This window comes from Orbilia oligospora (assembly GCF_000225545.1).
Source record: "Orbilia oligospora ATCC 24927 unplaced genomic scaffold scaffold00109, whole genome shotgun sequence".
In the NCBI taxonomy this organism is placed as follows: Eukaryota; Fungi; Ascomycota; class Orbiliomycetes; order Orbiliales; family Orbiliaceae; genus Orbilia; species Orbilia oligospora.
This window is the reverse complement of record NW_011645666.1, coordinates 457,425-479,173: the sequence shown is the minus strand read 5'-3', so window position 1 is coordinate 479,173 and position 21,749 is coordinate 457,425. Positions and strand designations below refer to the sequence as shown.

Genomic DNA, 21,749 nt, shown 5'->3' with positions numbered 1-21,749 from the left:
ATCATGTTATAAAGGCGTTTTCTCTTTCCTTCTTTTGTTTATAGGTACATATATATATACACGCAGTTTTCCTTTTGTTTTTTTCCCTATTCCTTTCCCCCTTTTTTTTCCTTTAATTTTTTTCTCCTGGCCACGGAGAAGCATTGCATTAGAATGGCGTCCCTTTCAATTCTCTTTTAATTTTCTTTCTTTTTTATGTATACAAAAACAATCATGGGTGTATAATGGATGGAAGACTGTGATAATTGAGGATGAGAAATACAAAGATGGATAAACATAATCATGACTAAATCCGAACTGCATAATTCGTTGTATGTACATACCCTAGGTTGTAGGTATATACAAAAGAATAAAGTAAAACATCCACATGTAAGTAGTATAGAGTTAGTATGGTATTATAGAGCAGTCATATAGGTACCCACTTAGGTGCATATACCTTCTAAGTTGGTAGATAGGTAGGTATTAAGTAAGTAAGTTATAGGAGGGGTATAGCCTTGAGAGTGACAACAGCCCAACCAGAGGTAGCAGCGGTGGGGTTTTCAATGAAACCAAGACTGCCAGTAGCAACCCAAAGGGCCAGAGTATTCCATCCGTAGATATTAGTGCAAGCGAAGGTTCTGGCCGGTGCATCATCAATAGTACATAACAAAGGTCCGAAGCTGGGATCTTCCGCCTCGGCTTCCACGCGGAACGTGATAACGTTTGTACTTGGAGGGGCTAGAGCGACAAGCCAAAGGATACCTGGAGAGTAAGTAGTCCTAATGGAGATTCTGTTTTCCTTGTTCGGGTGGAGGTAGATTGTGCTGGCTAGACTTCGGTCTGTGGTTAATCTGAGACCGATGGCCGTGGGACCTGTGTATTCGTAAGTTCTGAGGTATTGGTTTGCAAATTGCGGTGGGCCGACGACTTGGAGGGCAAAGGCAATGACGGTTTCGCTGGGACCTGTTGTAACGGTTGTCTTTGAAGTCGAAGGGAGACTGACTGTTGCGTCTGTTGTCGTAATAGATTCGGTTTTGATGGTGATTGAGGTGGGGGTTGTTACTGTTGATGTTGTTGTGATTGTTTCGGTGGTGGTTGGCGTCGGGGCAGTAGCTGTGAAGATCGTGGAGACTCCAAGGCAGGAACAGGCGCTCGAGTAGCGACTTGTGCCTGAGCAGAAGGAGGCATAGGTTGGGATTTTGTTACCATGCTGTACGACACAGTTACGTTTGTTGATTTGGTTGCTGCCGTTGTTGAGGGTTTTTGTTTCAGTGAATGTTGTGGGGATTGTTTCAGTGATGGTTGTCGGGGTGAGGGTGGTCAGGGTGTCGAGGATGGTGGTTGTGAGGGTGATGCTGTCTGTGGAAGCTGTCGTTGTGGGGATTATGACTGTGGTGTATTCCGTTCTTGACATATGCATCCATCCATTAGTATCACCAGACCAGATCTCTAACTTTTATACTCGCTCTATTCCCATTACCTGAGTACCTCTTACTAGAAGTACCGAGGTATTACTATAGGAGGTGTACTAGAGGAGGAGGGGACAGTAATTTCATGAATGGAATATATGGGTACTAATCAACATACGATACTGAGGGTGTGTAGGTCGTTCTCCAGTAGGAGAGGCAGTCATTGTAGCCTCGGTCACCATGTTGGGTTGCTCGTACGCCTATTTTCATATTATATCTGTTAGCTTTCAATACTTCTTTCACCAATATACTTCCTAATGTATATATATATATACCTCGAAGGCAATTGTCGGCATTGCAGCCAGCCCGGGGTAGGAGGACCGAGGCAGACACCGAAGTCGCCGCTGTGGCCACCAAAAATACCACACTCTTCATTTTTCCTATGTTGTATTCTACAATTACTTAAATTTATAGAGTATAGTGCACATAAGAAAGAAAGAAAAGATAGAGGCTGTAGGATGAACAGATGGAATTCAAAAACAGAAATGAAAAGACATCTATCTGAATTAAATAGAACACGGATTCTGTGACTAGCGCCCTCCTTTTTTCATTTTTTTTTTTATCCCTCGAAAATTCCCTTGACGTGACGATAGGTTATGTAGTATGGCAGCTAATTACTAGCTGACGGTTGTTGAAGGCGCAAAATGGCGTCGATAAGTCGCGGTTAGTTCTTGATCCGATTGGTTTCTAGCAAACAGACGATGCCTGAAAGGGCGACATGGACCCAGTCAGGTCCAGTTGAGCCCAGTCGGACCCAGTCGGATATACTATAGCTGAGGTTCTATAGATGCGGGTTAACCTTTAGGGACTCGAGACTAAACAAAAATGGGGCATTGGTCTGAACATTGAATTCTGGTGGCTTGCCAATGGTGATATCTTGGCTTTTTAGCTTATTCCTGTACGCGACTCGAGTCCATCCCTCTTTTCGGATATCGGAACCACACCGCATCAAGCCCGATAAAGGGTGGTGTTACATGTAGATAGAGAGAGAGTCACCTCGTATTGGATATGCGCGAAAATGACACGCTCTCATATGATATATCATCTTCTCGGGATATATGATAGTACATAGTATATGTATGTTTGGATGACTCTTAGCAGTAGTAACTATTGGTATGTCTGAATGTGGCACAGACATGGCTATGGACAGTGGTTCGTACTACCATGCAAATCCTGTCGCAGCTTTATTTGGATTCCCTTGGTTTGCACTGCCGAGCCTCTGCTTCCTTCTCTTCCTACTTCCTCTTGCCTTTATAATTACTTGCATCTTCACCACCTTAGTAGTACTTATTATATATAGCAAGAAGAGGGGGCTGGTCCCATTCCGTTCTTTCTTCTCTTCCTTCATTGCATTGCATTGATCACTTCCTTTCTCTCTTTCCTTATACCTCTTAAAATACTTACCTACTTAGTAACCAGGCCCGTACCTAGGTAGTCTGGTCGAGCGGGTTATCAGAATGGACTCTCCGTCATCCGTTGCCACGCTCAAGTCCCGCCTCGAATTGGGCCACATGGTCCGTCGCCCATCTGCTCCACCAGTCGGGCTGCAAACCGAGGACTCTGAAAACCAACCTCGAAAGAAACCTCCACCGCCTCCACCACCATCTGCTCCACCCCGCAAGCCGAGTGCTTTCTCACCTCCGATCGAACCTCAATCACCTGGAGACGCTGCCTCGAAGCTCGAGGAAAGAAACTACGGGCGGATGGACGACCAAGAGCAACATCATCACCACTCCGTTCCTCCTTCGTCCCCTCCACCATACGCTCCGCCTTTGCCTACAAGGCAGAACAGCAACAACTTCACCACCCGCCAGACTACCGCCCCTCCACCCCCACCTCAGCTGCCCCCTCGGCTGCCCCCTCGACCGCCTCCCAGGCCAAAGCCAGAAACCTTTGCGCACAGCCTACTCAAGAAAAAGCCCGCCCCAAAGCCAGCTGGACAAGGTCGGAGCCTGCCTCCACCTGTGATCCCTCCACCTGTTCTCAAGGGCACATGGGGAACGCCAAAGGAGGAGCCTAGGCGTCCTAGTATCGGTCTTAGTCGCCCAATCCAACCGCCTGCGCGGCCTGGAACCACAGAAACACCTTCTCCCCCCCCTTTTATCCCTCCTCCTCTAACTGCCAGGCCTTCACTACCCCCTCGAAAGTCTCTCCCCAGTCTGAGGCCCCTCCCAACTGCCACTTTACCCATCCCACCTCTACCCAAACGAGTCCTTTCTCAGCCACAAATTGAGCCTGTACATATTCACCAAACAGAAGAACCGGTAGCAGCACCATTGCCACACCGTAGGAATATTCTCTCCATGGGATTCGGTGGTAAACAGGGCAAACTCCCCTCTCCACCTCAGACACCACAACCAGAGACGAGACCTCCCCCAATCCCAATTAGTAGCCGTCCAGCAGCCAGTACTCCTACAGTAAACACAGGCACAAAGCCAGGCCCACCACCCCTTCCTGCTGCAAGACCTGGCACCTCTGCGCCTTCGAATCACCGGAATATCAATACTACATGTCTGAAATGTCGAGACTTCTCGCATGTTGATGCTCATGCTGCCAAGTTCCCGAGACATGCCTACGACGACGTCCAGCGTCTTGCTCTTGATCTGACCAGAAACTTTGGTTCGGACACAGATAAAGCCAGAGGTAGGTTTGCCCATCACATGGTCACTTTCGAACGTATTTTACTTGATACTAGATACTAACCGGTGAATGTAGTACTTTTCACATGGCTGCACCATAACGTTGTATACGACGTTGACGCCTTCTTCAACAACGCTGTCCAGCCATCGACTCCAGCCAGCACTCTCCGCACCGGTCTGGCCGTCTGTGAAGGATTCGCGGGCCTATTCGCCGCTATGGCCATGTACTCCGGCCTAGAGGCCATCGTGATCGGTGGCCACGGGAAAGGTTACGGCTGGGACGGCCCCGATGCCAAAACAATCCCCTCGTCGCCCGGCGGTCATGCCTGGAACGCAGTTCGGATTGATAACGGTGTTTGGCAGACAATCGACCCTTGCTGGGGAGCAGGATATCTCTGTGGCGCGGAGTACAAGCAGGTTTTCTCGCCACACCACTTCACAAACACCAATGAAGAGTTCAGAAAGAGCCATTTCCCTGAAAATCCAGATCAGCAGTTTTGTGCAAAGCCGATCACATTCCGGGAATATTGGTTGATGGAAGAGGGTCCTAAACTTTACGCTACGTTTTCGGAGCCGGACTTCGATTACGGTAGGGATAGTGTGGAGCCTGGGGTGAAAAATTTACAACCGCATGTGCGGTATCGGTTTAGGATTGCTGGCCCATGCGAGCATAAGCCAGCTACTAATAACTGGATTCTCTTGATCAATAATGGCCGGAAGGAAGAAGAGCAGGTCATGATGCCAGACGGACGAGGCGGGTTTGTAGCAGACTTGACGACCGGTGGCTCAGGCTCGGCGGTCAACCTATCGGTGCTGACGGTATTTAATGATCAGAGTGCGAAGGGGCGACTTACGATCGACCAGTGGAAGAACAAGAGGGGTGCGAATAGCTGGGCTACCTCGTGGCTTTGCAAGTGGGATATTGCATGAAGGGAAAAAGTGTTTTTTTATAGGGCATTTGTGCGTATTAGTTTGTCCTTTTTTTGGTATATCAGGCAGCATATATGCGGGCATGGCGTAGCATCGGTGGTGGGTTGTAATGTGTGTTACGGTGGTTTATAATCCTCTATCATATCATTATCTTTATTATTGCTCTCATCCATATCTGAATGCTTTTTTTTTTGGTATTCTTTAATCAACTGCATTTATGTTAATACCTATTTTGATGACGAAAGAGAAGCAAAATAGTCTTTATCCTTCTAACACCGCTGGACTCCAACCTCAATAACCAATAGGAAACAGTAATCCCATCCAATTGAAGGGGAACATACCCCTCGTATAAGTACCAGTAAACGCTCCCGTTAGCCAGAATACGTCTTGACATAACACCTCCATCCACTCGCTTTAATTCGCATCTTTCTAAATCTTGCAAATTACGTACAAACCGGGAGTATATTTTCAGCCAGGACAGCAAAAACAGCAAATCCTCTGAAGAATGCAACCCTGTTGCATGGCTTTGATTTCCGCGTCGAATTCCTGCTTTGTGTAAAAATCTTCTTCCTCGTAGTTTGCCGCTACGGTATCTATATGTGATGGTGTGGGTGGTCGTCGAGGGTGGATCATTGGGTCAATTGGAGGCGGCGGACGGTCGAAAACTCCGTCTGTTGATGTGATTCTCCGTGGGTCCTGGGGGTTTTTATCTTCAGTGGACTTGGTATTCAATTGTACTCCTTGAGGTGGAGATTGTTGGGCGGTATGGTCAGATGAATTTGTGACTTCGGTGGTTAATTTAGGGCGCTGTGTTTTGGTGGGGTCGGAAGGGATTGTAAAAGGGCTGAAGGGGTTTAGAGGAGCTCGCCAGGGTGACTCGTATGGGTTAGAGGTAGATGGGTCGGCGGAGTCTTCGGCTGTTTGTGCAATGTTAGGGAGAGATATCTGGGATGTTGAGGTTGAAGAAGATGGCGAGGTGAGTTTGTATATATTTTCTGAGGGAATGTTATTAGAGGGAGTATTCGTATTCGAGGGTGGCATCCCCGAATATTGTTTTGAAGCCCGAAAGAGGGATGTTATATATGTAAACATTGTCGGTTGTGAGGTTATTCGGGTAGTTGAAAGGTTTGGCAAGCTTTAAATTTCCCACCGAAGAGGTTGGGTATCGAGGTCGGTGATATTTTTCTTATCTTTCTACCTTGATGTGATGAAGAAAATATGTCTATCTAGGTACCTAAGTGCTTCTTAAGTAAGTACTTACCTAGGTAGCTATCCTTTGTAGGTTTATAAATATAAAATTTATATTTCAGGATCTTGCGGCTCATATTGCAGATGGGCAGAATATCACATTGGGAAGTGAGGTGTTGAAATTGTTGTGTTTTTAATCGGCCAAAAAAGGAAATGGGAGGCCGTTTCATGGGCTTTGATTGGACCATGGCTGACAACCCTTGTTCAGATCTTGGGACTGGGATTTGACTTTTGGCTACCTTATTATACTACCTTATTATACTACCTTATTATACTACCTTATTATACTCCCAATAATACTTACAAACTACCTTTGATTGATGTACTTGCTCAAGCACATATATACTGATTGTTGATTGATATAGCATTTAAGTACTAAGTACTAATCGTAGGGAAGGTAAAAAACATATCGATTCTTCATACAAACATAGCTGGCTCATGGCAATAACGATAAAGGACCATCTACCTCAGCTCTGGCGCTCTTTTAAATCTCAAATGTAAACATCAAACGCCATTAAATGCTTAAAGTCCCCCACCCCACAAAAAAGAAAGAAAGAAAGAAAAGAAAGGACAAACGGTAGATCATTTTTTACTCGTCCCTCTTCACAGCAAATTTCTCCAACCACTCCCTCGCTTTATTCATCGTATCTAATTCATCCGTAGCCTCAAGAGCTACCACTTCCACCGCTTTGACGCACCATTCAATCGCCCATCCGCTCCTCCCCTGTGAATCATCCGTCAAACTCAACATCTCTGCTAAACTCTTTCTCTTCGAGATCGTTTCATCGACGCAGAAGTGTAGTGGATGGGAAGTATATCCTCCTTGTAACCCTTCCTTTGTTACTAGCGGCTTCACTAGAGCGGTGGCTTCCTTTGACGGTATATTCGGCAATGGTGATTTCCTATTCGTCCTACCAGTTTTGCACATCTCGTTCGTACACCAAGCCTTCCCACAACCCTTTAATAATTGGGTTAGATACCTTAACTCCACCCGTCTCGCTAGTGCTTGGCCGGTTGGATCGTAGGCCGATGAGTATAGTGGCCCAAAACACACGGAGCACAATCCTAGCTGATTGTCTGCGGTAGTCCTTGCACAATTCACATTCCTACAAACCCTAGGTAATACCTGCGATTTTCGTTCAAGGTCGTGATTTTTCAAGTGTACCTCCATATTTTTGAGCTGTACTATTCGGTCACAGATATGACAGTTCGTGGTTCTACCCCCACAGCTAGTTTCGTGGGGTGCTAGACCTGTTATTGCGGCTGTAAAGTTTGTATCCTCCTCCTGAGGGACGACAAGATGGCAGAAACGACAGATGATGAGCTTGTTGGGGCAGGTCGTAGTTTTGTGGGTTGCTAGTTCGGAAAGAGAGCCGGCGCTATAGTCGCAGGATGCACATCTCCGAGATGTGTGGGCGATATCCATGTGTTTGTTGTAGGTATTACGGTCTTGGGTGTTGAGACCATATGCCTTGCATTCTGTGCAATGCCAATGATCCGATTCTGTGCCTCTTTTGAAGACTTGACCGCAGCCGTGCGGACAGAGGATGTTATTACGGAAGCAGAAATTTTGATGGAGCATCATAGAACGTTTGGGGATTGAGCGCTTGCAGTTGGAACATATTTCATTATCCGGGGCTATGTCCGCCATTTCTTCATCTTCGTCGTCAGTTTCGTGGGTCGTTTGTGTCACAGAAAGTAGAAAGTTTGTTGGAGAAGGCATTGGCTTTTTAGAGTTTGGGTCGATGAGGGTTTGTTCGTAGACTTGGAGCGATATCCTGACCTCCTTTGCAGAGGTAACAACGGGGTCATCCGCGAGAATTACTATGGGCTTCGAGCCATCAAATCTGGCCCATGTCCACTCCTCGGGCTTCGGGTACCCTTGGATCATGTCGGTTGAAACCAGGACGTCGACATTCTCCTCCGGTACGCTGATTGATATCGGCTTCGAACGATCCCATGTTCTCAAGTTAAAACGGACGAAATTACCATCTGATATTGTTCCTTCCTTTGGACCGTCGATATTTATCTGGCCACCGGAGCTTGACTCCGCTTTCTTGCGCAGCTCCCGTTGACGTAGTGATTCCTTTGCTTGCTCTTCATTTAGAGGTTCGATATCGACTTCTAAGTCTGTATCAACGATACAGATTGCTTCTGTCCCCTCGGGTTTCAACTGATCTATTAGAAATTTGAAGTCCTTTCCGGGTTGATGTGATAGACGTGGTATGGCCAAAATGTTATTAAGGGCCAATGTTGTGAAGTTCTTTTGTAAATGGTTTTCCAAGATTGGTTTCCAGTCCTCTTCATATCCGGCATCCAGGGGGCGCAGTCGAGCAAAGGTTCCCTTTGGAACATTCACAGCTTCAACTTTAATCCCAGCTTCCAGTAACCCATCATCTCCATGTTGCTCTTGCTGTTCCTGCTGCCCAAGATTGAGTAGTGCGAGTCCTTCCCGCAAAAAGTTGCTAAGAACAACTTGTCCTTCCTCTGCCGAGAACTCTCGAATACCCGCGTATGCGACCCTTCCGGTTATGAGATTCGTAACGCGGAAAGTAAGAGGGTGGGGTAGCTGCTGACGAGCCTCATTCCGTCTGGATAGAGTTTCATAGGGGGATACGTAATCCCACGAGGCTGGATCATGGGATGTTGTTGTGGTAGTGGATTGTAGATGGTTAGCTGCAGATTGTGAAGCTGCTTCGAGTAAGCTTTCAAGGGCAGCTTGTGGTAACAGCAGCTTGTCACCAGTTAGGAATGGCGGGGGAGGTGATGGGGAAAGGTGAAATGTTGAAGACCAGGCGAGAGGGGGAGGAGAGGTTGGCGTCGCTGCTTTGCGGGCCATAGCTGCTGGGTCTCTGGTAAGATGTGGGTAACCTAAACTACGACTCGCCAAATGAATACTGGATGAATAGAACGACGGCTGGCGGTTTGGTGTGTGCGCGGGAGTGTGTTTGCGTGGTTTGCATGCAGATATATCACAGCGCGGCTTGATATCGACCAAGAGAAAGTGGAATTTATACAGGATCCTGACTACCTGAAACTGGTGTCGATATCACGAAGTGCAGTGCTTGCTAAGCTGAGGTGGTCGTGGTGGCTAATTGCTAGCTGATGTTTGGCAGTGTGTTTCCAGCACGTTCGATCATCCGCCACCCAACACGCGACCGCTTTTATCGAAACCTCGTCCAATTATACACACACCAACCATCGAACACTATCTCCAGATATCCTATACCATAGACCTGCTATAGAATGACTAACTCATGCAGCCTACGCCATTCTTGCACATTTAGACAGCTTGCTTGTATACACAGCACATACATACATGTGAGTACAGCTGCACAAGAAAAGAATGACAAACAAAATGCGATGGCATCACTGAAACACTAGCTCCACCCTTTCAGTAGCTTGTATGTCTCCCCGCTGAAATGTTTCCAGAAGGCCTAATCGAAGTCTACCCCTGGCACGTGGCCAGGTGGTGCGACAGTGCGCAACTCTGAGTCCGATCACCCTCCTTTTTCTCGTTCTCGAATTCCGCGACTTGAGAGGCCCAGGAAACCTTATCACGGCAATTTCCACATCCACGGAAATTGACATGATATCACAATAATCCCCTGTCCTTAGCAGAACTGACCTGACAGCAATGGGTATCCCGACTTGCGACCTGTCTGGTGCAATGGTTGGTGTTGTCGGTGCATCGATTGCGAAGCCTATATTCGCGTCTACGTGAAAGGAGGACACAAACCAAGATGTCCAACCGAAATGAGAAGAGAAAAAAAACACTAACTCTTCTGCCTGTTGTTCGCAAACTGTTTGCAGCGCTTGTGTGCATGCTCCTTCGACGGACGGATTCGAAGACAGGGCTTGCAACTGGCTACAGGCCCGCTTTAGAGCTGAGACTAACAGTATTAACAATCACAAACCTGGCGCTAAGCAGGGCAATGCGAGTTCTCATCCGTGGGTGTTGGAAAACCGAACGGCAGGGAGAGAAACCCTTCGAGAATCCGGACCATAGAGAGAGAGAGACAGAGAGAGGAAGAAAAAAAAACTTCATGGTTCACACGGATCTTAATGCGGAATAAAATTGCAAAATTGAAGGTCTCACAGCAGCTACCCACTTACTACAGGTATGCCTTCGCCAGGGCGGATTCACTTGAGCCGTTCGTGACAGTCGCCAACCAAATACTCTCAATGACCAGCCGTCGACCTTCGAAGCTTTTTTGTACTCTGTACAGCTCAATTAGGCACGTCACGTTTCAGTCCGCATTGTGCCTGAGCACTGACCAAATACCGGAGCGTTTTGCATAGCCATCCCATATACATATTTTTTGAAGAAGCATTGACGCCCACGGTTCAAGTTCATTAGTCTGTCAAATTTCACCCGCCACCTACAAATGATGTCGAGAACACTAATGTAATGCGGATATATTGAACTTAATCTACAAGTTAATGGCATTTCTGCCAGAGAGACGCGGTTTCCTGCTTGGAATAGCAATCACACATACACCCATCATTGCATTCACAAAACCACTCCCAAAGGTTACAGGCGGCTTGGATAACGCCTCTTGTTAAGTGGAGCCAATGGCCTTACAGTGGCACCATGGCCATGGGCAGGAGAATCTATTTTCGAACCCATCTCACTTCTCACTGCTCTTACTTGAAAGCTCTCCCACCACTTCAAAACGGGGCACTTGACAGAGAAAACCGATAATACGTGAATTGAGGTGCATTTAGTATGCTATCTCCATCAATGAATGAGCTTTCTTCAACACCTAGGCAGAAGGTCTCCGTCAGATGACACTTCTCCTATGCAGCAGGCTCGTCGATATTTGGGTCCCTGCCGTGCTCTCGCAATTGATCCCTTCCCGTCCTCTTTAAACGCAAGGAGAAGCATGTTTCGGATTCCGATAGCTCTTTGAGATACCGGCAAGATCTCTGATTTGCTCTGTGGGATGCCCAATACATCCGCATTCCTTGGTCAGGGCATCCTCCCGTGCGAGGGGTTGTTTGCCAGGGGCGCCCACTTTTCTTCTTCTTCCTGGCTTTTTCCCTTGCCTGTGATATTCGATGCGTGGTGAGGGCTTGGTCTGGGTGGTGGGACTTTCGTCCCCAGTTCCCCTTTTTGCACCAAAGGCGACAGAACCCCTGAACTAAGACTAAATGAAGCAAGCCAACTTTTTGCTAAGTCTCCCGCCAACGAACGCATGGGGACAAGGAGGACTCAACACGAGAAAAAAGAGAAAAACATGGTCCTCGAGGCATAAGAAGAGCGCCTCTCTTATTCTCCTTATAAGAGGTCTCTTGCTTGTTTCAACCATTTTATTTTTACGCAGGTGACGTTCACATTCGGATTGGTTTTTATTTGGATGTCAAGATGGTTTCGTCTTCTGCAGGATTGCTCCAGGAAGACTTCTAACCGATAGGTCACAGATGTTTGTGAATATAACAATTCACGGCCCCCTTGAAAATACAACCAACTCTCTTTTTTTACTTTTCGCTCGTTTTTTATTTTATTTATTTTATTATTTCTTTTGCCGTATTCCATATTTCTTTTGATTCTAGACGACGAGTTATTATCTAGCACAGGTCCCCCAGAAACGAAATTTTAGACATTGTCGAAACAATAAGCATTTCGAAATTCGAGGAATGGTAGTTTGCTTTTATCTATGAGAGATCGACAATTCCAGACATCACGAGCCGAGATACCCTCAAGTGTTCAACGATAACACATCCTTGCGACATTAAAGCTACTACTATAATAGGTATTAACCTGGCTGCAGCAAATCAAAAGGCAACACCTCGGCGGCGACGAGCTACGTACAATAAATCCATTAAAACTCGCTATCTGGTGGCTTTGTTGCGGAAAGGTTTCGATTTTTTTTGATTATAGAAATTCGTCACGATGCCGTCGGCGACCATGGCGGCCAACCGCATGAGTATGAAACCTGCATCGGTTGCATCGATATCAGGCCCCCAAGACGAACTCAACACCCACCTGGGAATGCTCCCATCGTCACCAAATATCCTTGTGTTGCCCGCAGTTGGTATACCATCTAGATTTTCTCCAAATAGCCCGATATCACCTTCTGGAGAATATCCTACGATCGATGTCAGAGATTTGGTCTTTTCAGCCTATGCCGCCTATGCCGAAAGACAGGAACTGGCGGAAGGATTTGTAGTAAATCATCCTTCAAGAGGAGTTATATTGCAAAAAGGATGGATTACGTTACTGGCAGAGTGCGCCCAGCTTTTGCTGGAGACGAGGACTTGCGAGACGGTAGAGGAAGCCGTGGCAGCGGTTAAGGCTATCTGCGATGGGGGTATTGAGGAGGTTGAGACCGAGGAGGATGTTGAAATCGAGATCGACATTAGCGACACTGACACCGACAAAACACCGGTTATCGAAGAAGAGCCAGAACTGGAGGAGGAATATGGTGAGAACCCGCTAAAGCCACAGGCCATCACACGGTTGTCCCGATCTTCGTCTATGACTTCAAACTCTTCGAGTTCAGGAAGAAGTAGATTTAGGGCATCGGATCGGTCGCTGAGTTCTGCTACAACAAAAGTCGAAGACCCAATTGATGAGATGGATGAGGATAAGATGGTACCCCTGAGGATGAGCAGGTCAACAATTGATCTACACCTACCACGGTCACACTCTCAAGCGTCTATGCGGGATCGAGATAGTATGGTTACTCCCCCACCCGGTGCCATTCTTTCGACATGCGGCAAGCGAAGGAGTGGAGGGAACGGGCGCGAAGGGAAAAGATTCCCCGTTAGAGCCGCTAGTATGGACAATCTATCCGAGTTCGCACTCGCAGCCATAAATGACGAAAAGACGCCTCCGACTCTCAATGGTTCTACTCCAAGGTTCAGTTTACCTGAGAAGAAGCGGATCGGGGAGAAGTTGTCTGACGAGAGGCTGAGTTTGACCTTGAAGAGGTCCTCGGAGCCTCCGGAGCAGTTGCTTAAGGATCGCACCGTCGAGAAGTGGAAGCCGCAGTTCCAGCATACAAGGAGTGCGAGCGCTAGCACCCACAAACTCTCTAGGGACTCTCTTCTTAGTTCTGGTAATTCGCCGCGGATCTCAGCGCAGTCTTTCGAGAGCCGGAGTTCAACACCAACAAGATGGAGCGACGAGATCCCAAAGAAGACCAAGAAGGTTATGGAACGACGAAAGGTCAAAACTGTCAAAACTCACCCTCCTCTCAAGTTCCAGGAAGATGTCATGCTATTTCTTCACGATACGGAAACATCACCGACCTTCATGAAGTTAGTTGATGCAATATCTATCTCGATTAATAGTATTCCTTCAACGCCATTCACGCCATCATTCCCTTCACCTTCTACCGCTTACCCTTCGCCACCAATTTCGCCAACAACCCCAACTATTGTGGTAGAACAAGCTGCCGATAGAAGAATGTCAATTTCTTCTAGTTCAGGAGTACCGAGACTTAGCCTTTTCCCACGGCCGAGGACAAGAGATTCGGATAGAGAGCCAGAGAACTTTGCGGACCTTCTGAAGACGAGATCCAGACCACCAACGAAGGAGCTTCCTCCAATTCCGACAACTAGGCTAATTACGCCAGTCAAGAAGATCGATGTTGGAGACGAATCACCCCTCGTTATTCAGAATGAAATCCGGGGTATATTGGGAGACAGGATGACTGCGGTGCGAAAATTCCCGACTGTGGTTCAGGGTTTGGCTTTAGGTATGGGGTTGGGGTTGGGGCTTTTGAATTACGGAGGGGGCGAGTCAATGGGAAACAGGTTCTGGTCCCCTGTACTCGGTGGCTATGGCGCGGGAGCCTCTGTTGATCTCATCTATGCTATTGGATATGAGCGTGGGTGTGAAAAATGGGGGCAGAGATTAGTGCAGCGGGTTACAAGTGGCGTCGGAAGATGTGGACCAGCCCACTGTGTATCCTTAAGGTGAGCGAGAAAAACGAAAACAACTTCATTCGAGATTGGTACTAACGTCCGTCTTTTTGTTTTTAGCTACCTTCTTTCCTTGTCACTACGCCAACTTAATCCGTCCGCTCCAAATTATACCTCTCAGGTCCACGCGGCACTCTCTGGGAAGTATCTTGTTCCGCAACTTGAGGATTACTTGTCCGTCAATTCGAATACTAGATGTTTGGTTATCACATTCGATGCTGCCACTGTTCCAAACACCAACCTTGAACCCCTCCGTGAGCTTCGTAGAGTTTTGGATGGAACCCACCCAGATTCTATTTTCAAAATCATTTCAGTTATCGGAGGTCCGGTCAATGGAAAGGAGGAAGAGCCAGTATCACCAAAGGCAGACTCCAAGCGTTCGTCTAAGGCACCTTCGCACTCCCCGACCCGTGGATCATACCGAACAAGCCCAGTTTCGAGAAAGCCCCCCCAGAATGTCCTCTCATCACCTCCAAGACCTAGCTCCCGTGCCACCTCACCAGTTGAGAGGACTCCACCCAGAAAGCAGAAATCGAATGCCGCGTTAAGGGCAGACGAGAAGACGCTTATGCGCAGACGTGAGTTAGAGGCACTATCCAACATGCTCATTATTCAAAAGACAGATGACCATGACGCATTCGAAGCACATGTCACCAGAGTTTCTGAGCAACTCCGTGAGCGTGAAGAGAAAACGGGTTCATACAAGGCGTTCGAATCTACGTTTGAGGAACCAGTGCCAATTGAAGAGCCCGAAGACGTACCAGTTCCAGAGTACACCTCTCAACCGGAGGATGAGTATGAAGAGGAAGAGGAGGAGGAGGAGGAGGAGGAGGAAGACGATCCGGAAACTAACTATGGGAATGTCTTGATGACTGTCGACATCCCACGACAGCAACAGACACAGAAATCCCGCTCGAGCACCTGGAGTAAGATGTGGAGCCGCGAGGGAAAGAAGAGCAAATCAAAATCCAATGGCCAAGCGCACTATGCATCTCAAGAGCAAGTGCAAGGCAGCGCCAAAGCGTTTAAGCTCCTTGGATTGGATAACTAATTGTTTTATTGAGCGATACGGTTTTTTTTTCCGGATTTATTTTTTTATTTATTTTCCACTTTCCATTTTGGTTATTTACTACCGCATAAAACATTGGAGGGTACCTCATCAAGTTTAAACAGGAAGCGCAGGCAGGTCACGATCGGGTTTTTCATGTTTCCATTTCATTTCCCCTACCATCGTCATGATGTTTTTCCTCTACAAAAAATTACCATTCTTGGAGTGGTTACCGGCGTTTTCTTTTAGACAATTTTCACCAACCAAAACCAGCGCTGCAGGTTTTATGAAGCTCATGATTCGGGAAAAATACGAGGTTCATCTTGGAGCATAGTCTTCTATATCTTACTACATATACCTATTTACTCCTTTTTATAAGACGCATCTTTTGAGGTTTAATGTAATTAGAAACTAATTGTTGGACTTAAGACTTTTACTTGCTGGCGGCGATAGCTTTTGCCTTATTGCGCTATGTTCATCAGATGAGCTACGAAGAATACAGTAAAATAAAGTGCTAGTTCCAGTTATTACATGTACTTAGAAATATAGCCTGCTGTAGCAATATATAAAGTAATATAGCCAGCTGTACCAGCGCCGGGTTAACAATACAGAATGTCTGAAGCCCAGATATATATCCCTGAGCATCGAATGTCCGGCGCCAAGCAGAGCCGGTTGACAATTCCCAAAACGGGGCGCTGCAGCTGTTCCGAGTTCCTGACCACAATACCTACGACAGATCACGCCCATTTCGACCTATCCGAAGGGACTCAAATGTCCCAAGGCATGTCGATTCCACGATAAGCATACACAACCTAACGGCTCTTTGAGCACTCCCCACCAATAAAAAATTTAAAAAATTTAAAAGTTACCGTTGCATTTTTCTGTCCGCTATGGCACCGCCACGGGGAAGTAAGGGGTCTGGCAACAACCTGCTTTCCTCCGAGTCCTACGACGATGATGCATCCACTCTCCGAAACTCTTCGGAAGAAGACGAAAGGAGACCTCTCGCCCAGAATCTGGAAGCTATAAATAGGGGTGTATCACAAGAATACGAAGAGGAGCATCGACGGATATTTGACGGCCTTGACGACGACGAGTTAGTAGTTCACCACAACGAGGTTAATATGGACGACCGGGATGTTTTGGATTCGGAAGATGAGAGGGAGAAGCTTTTGAGCGTAGCTAAAGATGATGCTTCCATTTTTGGGAGCTTGGGGAGAAAGAAAGGGAGGAGGGTACTAGTTGGGAGTATGAGGGATAGTTATCGGATGGAGGAAGGGTCGGCGAAGAAAGTGAAAGTTTACGACGTCGACAGAGAGACTGTACGGGTTTTTCCTTATGTTTTGAACTTTGGGGAGGATTGATGCTGATGTTTTGAGGTGCTGACAGGCTCGACGACCGACTGTCATCAAGCTAGCTGTGTTTACGTTAGCCCTGACGGCTTTCTTAGTTGCTTTGATTGGGGGGGCCATGCAATATTCGTCGTCGAGTTCCGGGTTTTCGAAATCTATCTTGAGCAACGGAACTCATGAGTACCACCCTACGACCATCCTTATATCCCTTGATGGGTTCCGTGCCGACTTCCTAAAACGAGGGTTATCGCCCACCCTGCAGAAATTCATCGACGAGGGTGTATCCCCGCCATACATGTACCCGAGTTTTCCTAGTGTTACCTTTCCGAACCATTGGAGTATTGTTACGGGCCTCTATCCGGAATCGCATGGTATTGTTGGGAACTCCTTTTGGGATCCTGAGCTGGAGAAGGAGTTCTTTTATACCGATCCTGACCGTTCTCTTCAACCCCATTGGTGGGGTGGTGAGCCCCTCTGGTCTACTGCGGAGAGGCAGGGTGTCAAGGCTGCCGTACACATGTGGCCTGGGTCGGAGGTGAAGCCCGCTCCTTATGAAATCTCCTACCTAGATCATTTCAACAAATCAGAGCCTTTGACGGTAAAGGTTGATCGCATCATGGACTGGCTTGATAAGCCAATTGACATGCGGCCTCAGTTCATCGCTTCATACTTTCATCACGTTGATACCGCTGGACACAAGTATGGTCCCAACTCGACCGAAGTCAACAACAGCATCAAATTGATAGATGGGATGCTTGCCCATCTTTTCTCCGATATAGCAGAGCGGAATTTGACTAACGTCGTAAATATCGTCATTGTATCCGACCATGGCATGGCTACTACGAGCAATGACCGACTTATCTTCCTTGACGATATAATCGACATGAAGCAAATCGAGTTTAGCGACGGTTGGCCGCTTTACGGTCTTCGTCCCAAGTCTGGGATCAATATGACCGCGCTTTATGAGGTTTTGGCTAAGGAAGCCGCCAACAGTCCTAACTGGGATGTGTTCCTTAGGGATGTTGACATGCCTGAACGGTGGCACTTCTCAAAGAATCCAAGGATTGCACCATTATGGATTGTTCCTAAGACAGGGTGGGCCATCGTTACCCGTCCGGAACACGACCCTTCGAAAACCAACAAGCCGTACAACCCTCGCGGTCTCCACGGCTATGATAACATGCATCCACTTATGCGTTCTATCTTCATTGCCCGCGGCCCAGCATTTCCACACCCTCCAGGCTCCAAAGTGGAACCTTTCGGAAACTGGGAAGTCTACTCCATCATCTGTCACAGCTTGGGCCTACAACAATCACCAATCGGTAACAATGGTACCTTATCTTGGGGTACACCAAACGGCGGGTTTAAATTTACGTCATCGAAAGAAGAAGAAGATGTTCACGACTTCCCCGCTGAGGCTAGCGTGACAACCGCGGCGCCATCCGTTCCGTCGGAGAGTTTTAAGCCGACAACATCCTTAGACGATAACGAAAAGGCCATATTAAGTCATATCTCTGAGGCTAAGTCTATTCAGGCAGACGAACCGGTGACGGAAACCATGGTACCTACCACACACCCTAGACCTACGGTTGATACACCAGCGTCGGCGTCGGGTGTAGTACCCACCGATGCGCCCAAGGTAGATAGACCTGCTGTTGTGGATGATTCGACGGGGAATAAAACGGAAGCAGAGAAACAGGCGGAAGCGGAGAAGCATGGGTTTAAAAATTGGTTAGAGTATATGAAAGATAAGGCTAAAGCAATTACGCAGAAGATATCAGACTGGTGGAAGAATTTCTGGGGTGCATAGATGGTGTACTGTTGATTTTATTTTAACTTTTATCTATTCTTCATTGGTTTGTATAGTATGGCGTTTTTCAATTCTTTTTTAGTGGAAAGTTCTTCAAAAGATTCAACTAGGGCATTGCGACGGGATCAGTGGACATAGCTTAATGGGACAGTGCTTGTTGTACATGGATTTTGACTTTATAACTAATAGATCGATTTGTTACACCATATTTAATTTCGAGCCTGAGGTGCGGTCTACAATCAGACTGCGGGCAGGAATCCATAGTTTCAAAGTTAAGCCAGTAATCACTAGCATCAGTTGTGATTTTTTGATATTTGTGCATCGCTTCACAGGTATACTAAGCTAAGTAGTTAGCTACGTTAGGACCCCAGCTTACTACCCATGATTCCCAATGATCGATCAGAAGACCTAGAAAAAACTCCAAAGCAGGAAAGAAACAAAACCAGAACCCAGGTATCCATATCTCAGGACCAATTTAACCCAAAACATCATCATAACTTATCCTTACTCCCTACACAAACATAGTACGCTATTGACTAGCTATTTAGTCCTTGTAACACTTGACTAGAACACCCTTTCCACCAACGCACATAGTCAATGTGGCGTTGAGCTTAAGGAACGGATTGAACTCGGCCATCTCAAATCGCTTGAAATGTTGGAACATTCTGACGATGGCATATGAAGCTTCGGTGAGGGCGAACTGTTGACCAAGGCAGATTCTTGGGCCACCATTGAAGGGAAGGAATTCGAAATTGCCGAAGCCTTCTTTGTTGCGGGGTTCACCCCAGCGTTCTGGTCGGAACCTAAAGAATTATCAAAGTTAGGGACTATTCTTTCTTATCTCGTAGGAGGGAATGAAGGTCTTACCAATTGGCGTCAGCACCCCAGACATCCTCACGTCGGTGCATAGCGTAAACAGAGTATTCAACGACAGTTCCTTTTGGTACAAAGATCGGGCTCTTTCCATCAGCCCCACCTCCTAGAGGCAGGGTGGTATCCTCGAAGGCAGAACGAACGTTGAAGGGAACAGAGGGGTACAATCTTAGAGTCTCATCAATAACCCAGCGCAAGTACTTGCAATTCTTCAAGTCGTGGAAAGTAAGAATTTCAGCGTCAGATTTGTCTCCAAAGTCCTGCCTGATCGCTGCTCGAAGTTTTTGTTCGACTTCTGGGTGACGGACAAGGAGATAAAATACAAAGGATAAGAGACTGGCAGTGGTATCTCTACCGGCAAGAAGGATGTTTGTAAGAGCATCGCGCAATACGACAGGGTCTTGGGTTTCTTTAGCTATTTCATCAAGAAAGACATAACGTTTCCTTCCAGACTTTTCAGACTCGTTGTTGAAGCCGCGTTTGTGTAGTTCAATTGCTCGGTAGACATATTTGTCAACGAAGTCATGACAAGTTTTGTTGGCGTCTTTGAATTCTTGCGGGTTATGCATGTAGTAGTAGTCTCTTAGGCGGTACCTATTGATAATATGACGTTGAGCAAGGTCGAAAGCAGATGCGAACTTGGTACCTGCGGGGATATCGTTAATTTCGCCACGAAGGACATTGAGCCTGTGTTTCAGGACTTGACAGCTCCTAGAGGATGATGTGTCAGCATACATATGTTTTTCAATCGATGGAAAGAAGTTTCTTACTCTCCGAAAAGGAAATGGGTAGCAGAATCGATGGTTAATTCAAAGAACAGTTCTTGGAGATCAACAACGGTGCCGTCTCCTTGAGCTTGAATGCATCCAACCATTGTACTAATATGTTCTTCCATGTTTTCTAATTGGGTAATTTGGTCCTTGGTGAATTGAGGACGAAGCAGAGCTCGAGAGTGTTCCCAACCGCGGCCATCGACGCTAAAGATTCCCCGTCCGAGGAGAGGGGCAAAAGATCCAATACGTGGAGGTCCGATACCAAAGTCTTTAAACTGGGAAGTCAAGATAGCTTGAACATTACGAGGTTCTCTTGTTGAGACAGAAGTTGAGCCTATTGGAACATATAGATATCAATAAGCATGTCCTTAATTTTTTCTTTCTTTTTCGGTCTATGAAAGATCATTGATCGTACGTACCAAGCATGCTAACAGTGTAGGTATTTCCGTATCTACGACATCAAATACTGTTAACTCGCCAATGTTTTGGATTTTGAAGCCAAGGCTATCTAGTTTTAGGTAACGTACTTTTCATATTCAGTTCTATGGATGCATCGTGTTAGTCAACCCTCGAGCACCATTAGCTTAATACGATACGTAGGCACTTACCGAACCCATTCCGGAAGAGTTTGGTTTTCAAAGTGCTATGTCACAAATACCAGGTTAGATATTTCCGAATATAATTTTAGGCTATTCGAGAAGATATGGATCTGCCTAGTTCATACTCACCCACATTACGACGCTGAAAAGGTCGAGTCCGAATGGATATGCACATGGTTTGAATGTTGCCTTCTCGGTCCCGACAAGTTTCTTGAACTTCCGCTCCCTGAGCCAGAAATTTATCTTCGACCAGATATAATATCCAACCAGAGAGGCCCCACCCAGTCCCAACCAGCGAAGCATGGTGGGCAATCTGAGCTATGCAGCGTCGTCAACTAGTGAGTGAGTGAGTGAGTGTGTGTTGTGTGGGATTTCTGGCTGTCGCGTGAGGAAGAGTCCCAAAAAGCTTAAAATTAAAAGTCACCCAAATATACGATACTGAGGCAAACCGTACTCAGGAAGCTGGAAGAGTCCGAAGAAGAAGAAGAAATCTTCTCTGGTAAGTTTTCCTGGTTTATTCCCTTTTGCGAAGGCGGGAGAGAGAGCGAATATATATAACCAATCCAAAGCGACCCAAATCGATTACAATTGAAACTCCGGAATTAATCGAAGCCGCTACGCTCTGCCGGAAACAAATAGTGGGTTCGAACAAGGTCCTGGTACCCCGTCTAAGATAAAATCCCCCCGCTTGCATGTTACGACAGACGACGGCATCTGGGGAGTAGGAGCTATGTAGGAGCGAGCCCCAGACAAAGTTGCGGAGGGCCCTTACATTTGCGCTACCAGCTGCATGCTTCTATTCGTCCCCCCAGATCTTTTGCAAGCCATTGGCATGAGACCCTTGTCAAAGTCAACTAGCATGAGAGCGAAGGTGCAAGGAATTAATATCATGTCGTATTCAGGCCACAAAACTGGGGCTTGGAAACGAAGGACAAGACTTCGACAAACCTTCGAGAGCCGCGAAAGACCTCATTACGCTGCATCCATGGTATCACTCTTATGGGGCAGACGCAAGCTAGTTGGCTGCTCTGACGGAGCATCGGTTGAATTTTATGTCCGCGGGACCCGGCGCGGGCGATTGTTGGTACAGAGGACCA

The 21,749-nt window shown here is 46.9% G+C and overlaps 7 protein-coding genes across 7 annotated transcripts; 3 read left to right on the top strand and 4 right to left on the bottom strand.

Annotated features, from left to right (window-relative positions):
• Positions 1–475: 475 nt before the first annotated feature.
• On the bottom strand, positions 476–1,744 carry AOL_s00109g138 (uncharacterized protein; the record flags this gene model as incomplete). Its single annotated transcript, XM_011126619.1, has 3 exons — positions 476–1,368; positions 1,567–1,648; positions 1,724–1,744. 3 exons carry the CDS (start codon positions 1,742–1,744, stop codon positions 476–478), a joined length of 996 nt encoding a protein of 331 aa, XP_011124921.1.
• Positions 1,745–2,905: 1,161 nt separating this feature from the next.
• AOL_s00109g137 (uncharacterized protein) lies at positions 2,906–5,017 on the top strand (the record flags this gene model as incomplete). Its single annotated transcript, XM_011126618.1, has 2 exons — positions 2,906–4,091; positions 4,164–5,017. The coding sequence occupies 2 exons, from the start codon at positions 2,906–2,908 to the stop codon at positions 5,015–5,017; spliced, it is 2,040 nt and encodes a 679-aa protein (XP_011124920.1).
• Positions 5,018–5,485: 468 nt separating this feature from the next.
• Positions 5,486–6,058, bottom strand: AOL_s00109g136 (uncharacterized protein; the record flags this gene model as incomplete). Its single annotated transcript, XM_011126617.1, has 1 exon — positions 5,486–6,058. One exon carries the CDS (start codon positions 6,056–6,058, stop codon positions 5,486–5,488), a length of 573 nt encoding a protein of 190 aa, XP_011124919.1.
• A 796-nt stretch (positions 6,059–6,854) lies between these two features.
• Positions 6,855–9,104, bottom strand: AOL_s00109g135 (uncharacterized protein; the record flags this gene model as incomplete). Its single annotated transcript, XM_011126616.1, has 1 exon — positions 6,855–9,104. The coding sequence occupies one exon, from the start codon at positions 9,102–9,104 to the stop codon at positions 6,855–6,857; it is 2,250 nt and encodes a 749-aa protein (XP_011124918.1).
• Positions 9,105–12,161: 3,057 nt separating this feature from the next.
• Positions 12,162–15,248, top strand: AOL_s00109g134 (uncharacterized protein; the record flags this gene model as incomplete). Its single annotated transcript, XM_011126615.1, has 2 exons — positions 12,162–14,191; positions 14,258–15,248. The coding sequence occupies 2 exons, from the start codon at positions 12,162–12,164 to the stop codon at positions 15,246–15,248; spliced, it is 3,021 nt and encodes a 1,006-aa protein (XP_011124917.1).
• An 887-nt stretch (positions 15,249–16,135) lies between these two features.
• AOL_s00109g133 (uncharacterized protein) lies at positions 16,136–18,407 on the top strand (the record flags this gene model as incomplete). The annotated part of the gene is made up of 2 exons (XM_011126614.1): positions 16,136–16,567; positions 16,635–18,407. 2 exons carry the CDS (start codon positions 16,136–16,138, stop codon positions 18,405–18,407), a joined length of 2,205 nt encoding a protein of 734 aa, XP_011124916.1.
• A 544-nt stretch (positions 18,408–18,951) lies between these two features.
• On the bottom strand, positions 18,952–20,955 carry AOL_s00109g132 (uncharacterized protein; the record flags this gene model as incomplete). Its single annotated transcript, XM_011126613.1, has 7 exons — positions 18,952–19,210; positions 19,275–19,991; positions 20,051–20,387; positions 20,473–20,504; positions 20,581–20,595; positions 20,662–20,696; positions 20,782–20,955. 7 exons carry the CDS (start codon positions 20,953–20,955, stop codon positions 18,952–18,954), a joined length of 1,569 nt encoding a protein of 522 aa, XP_011124915.1.
• Positions 20,956–21,749: the final 794 nt, after the last annotated feature.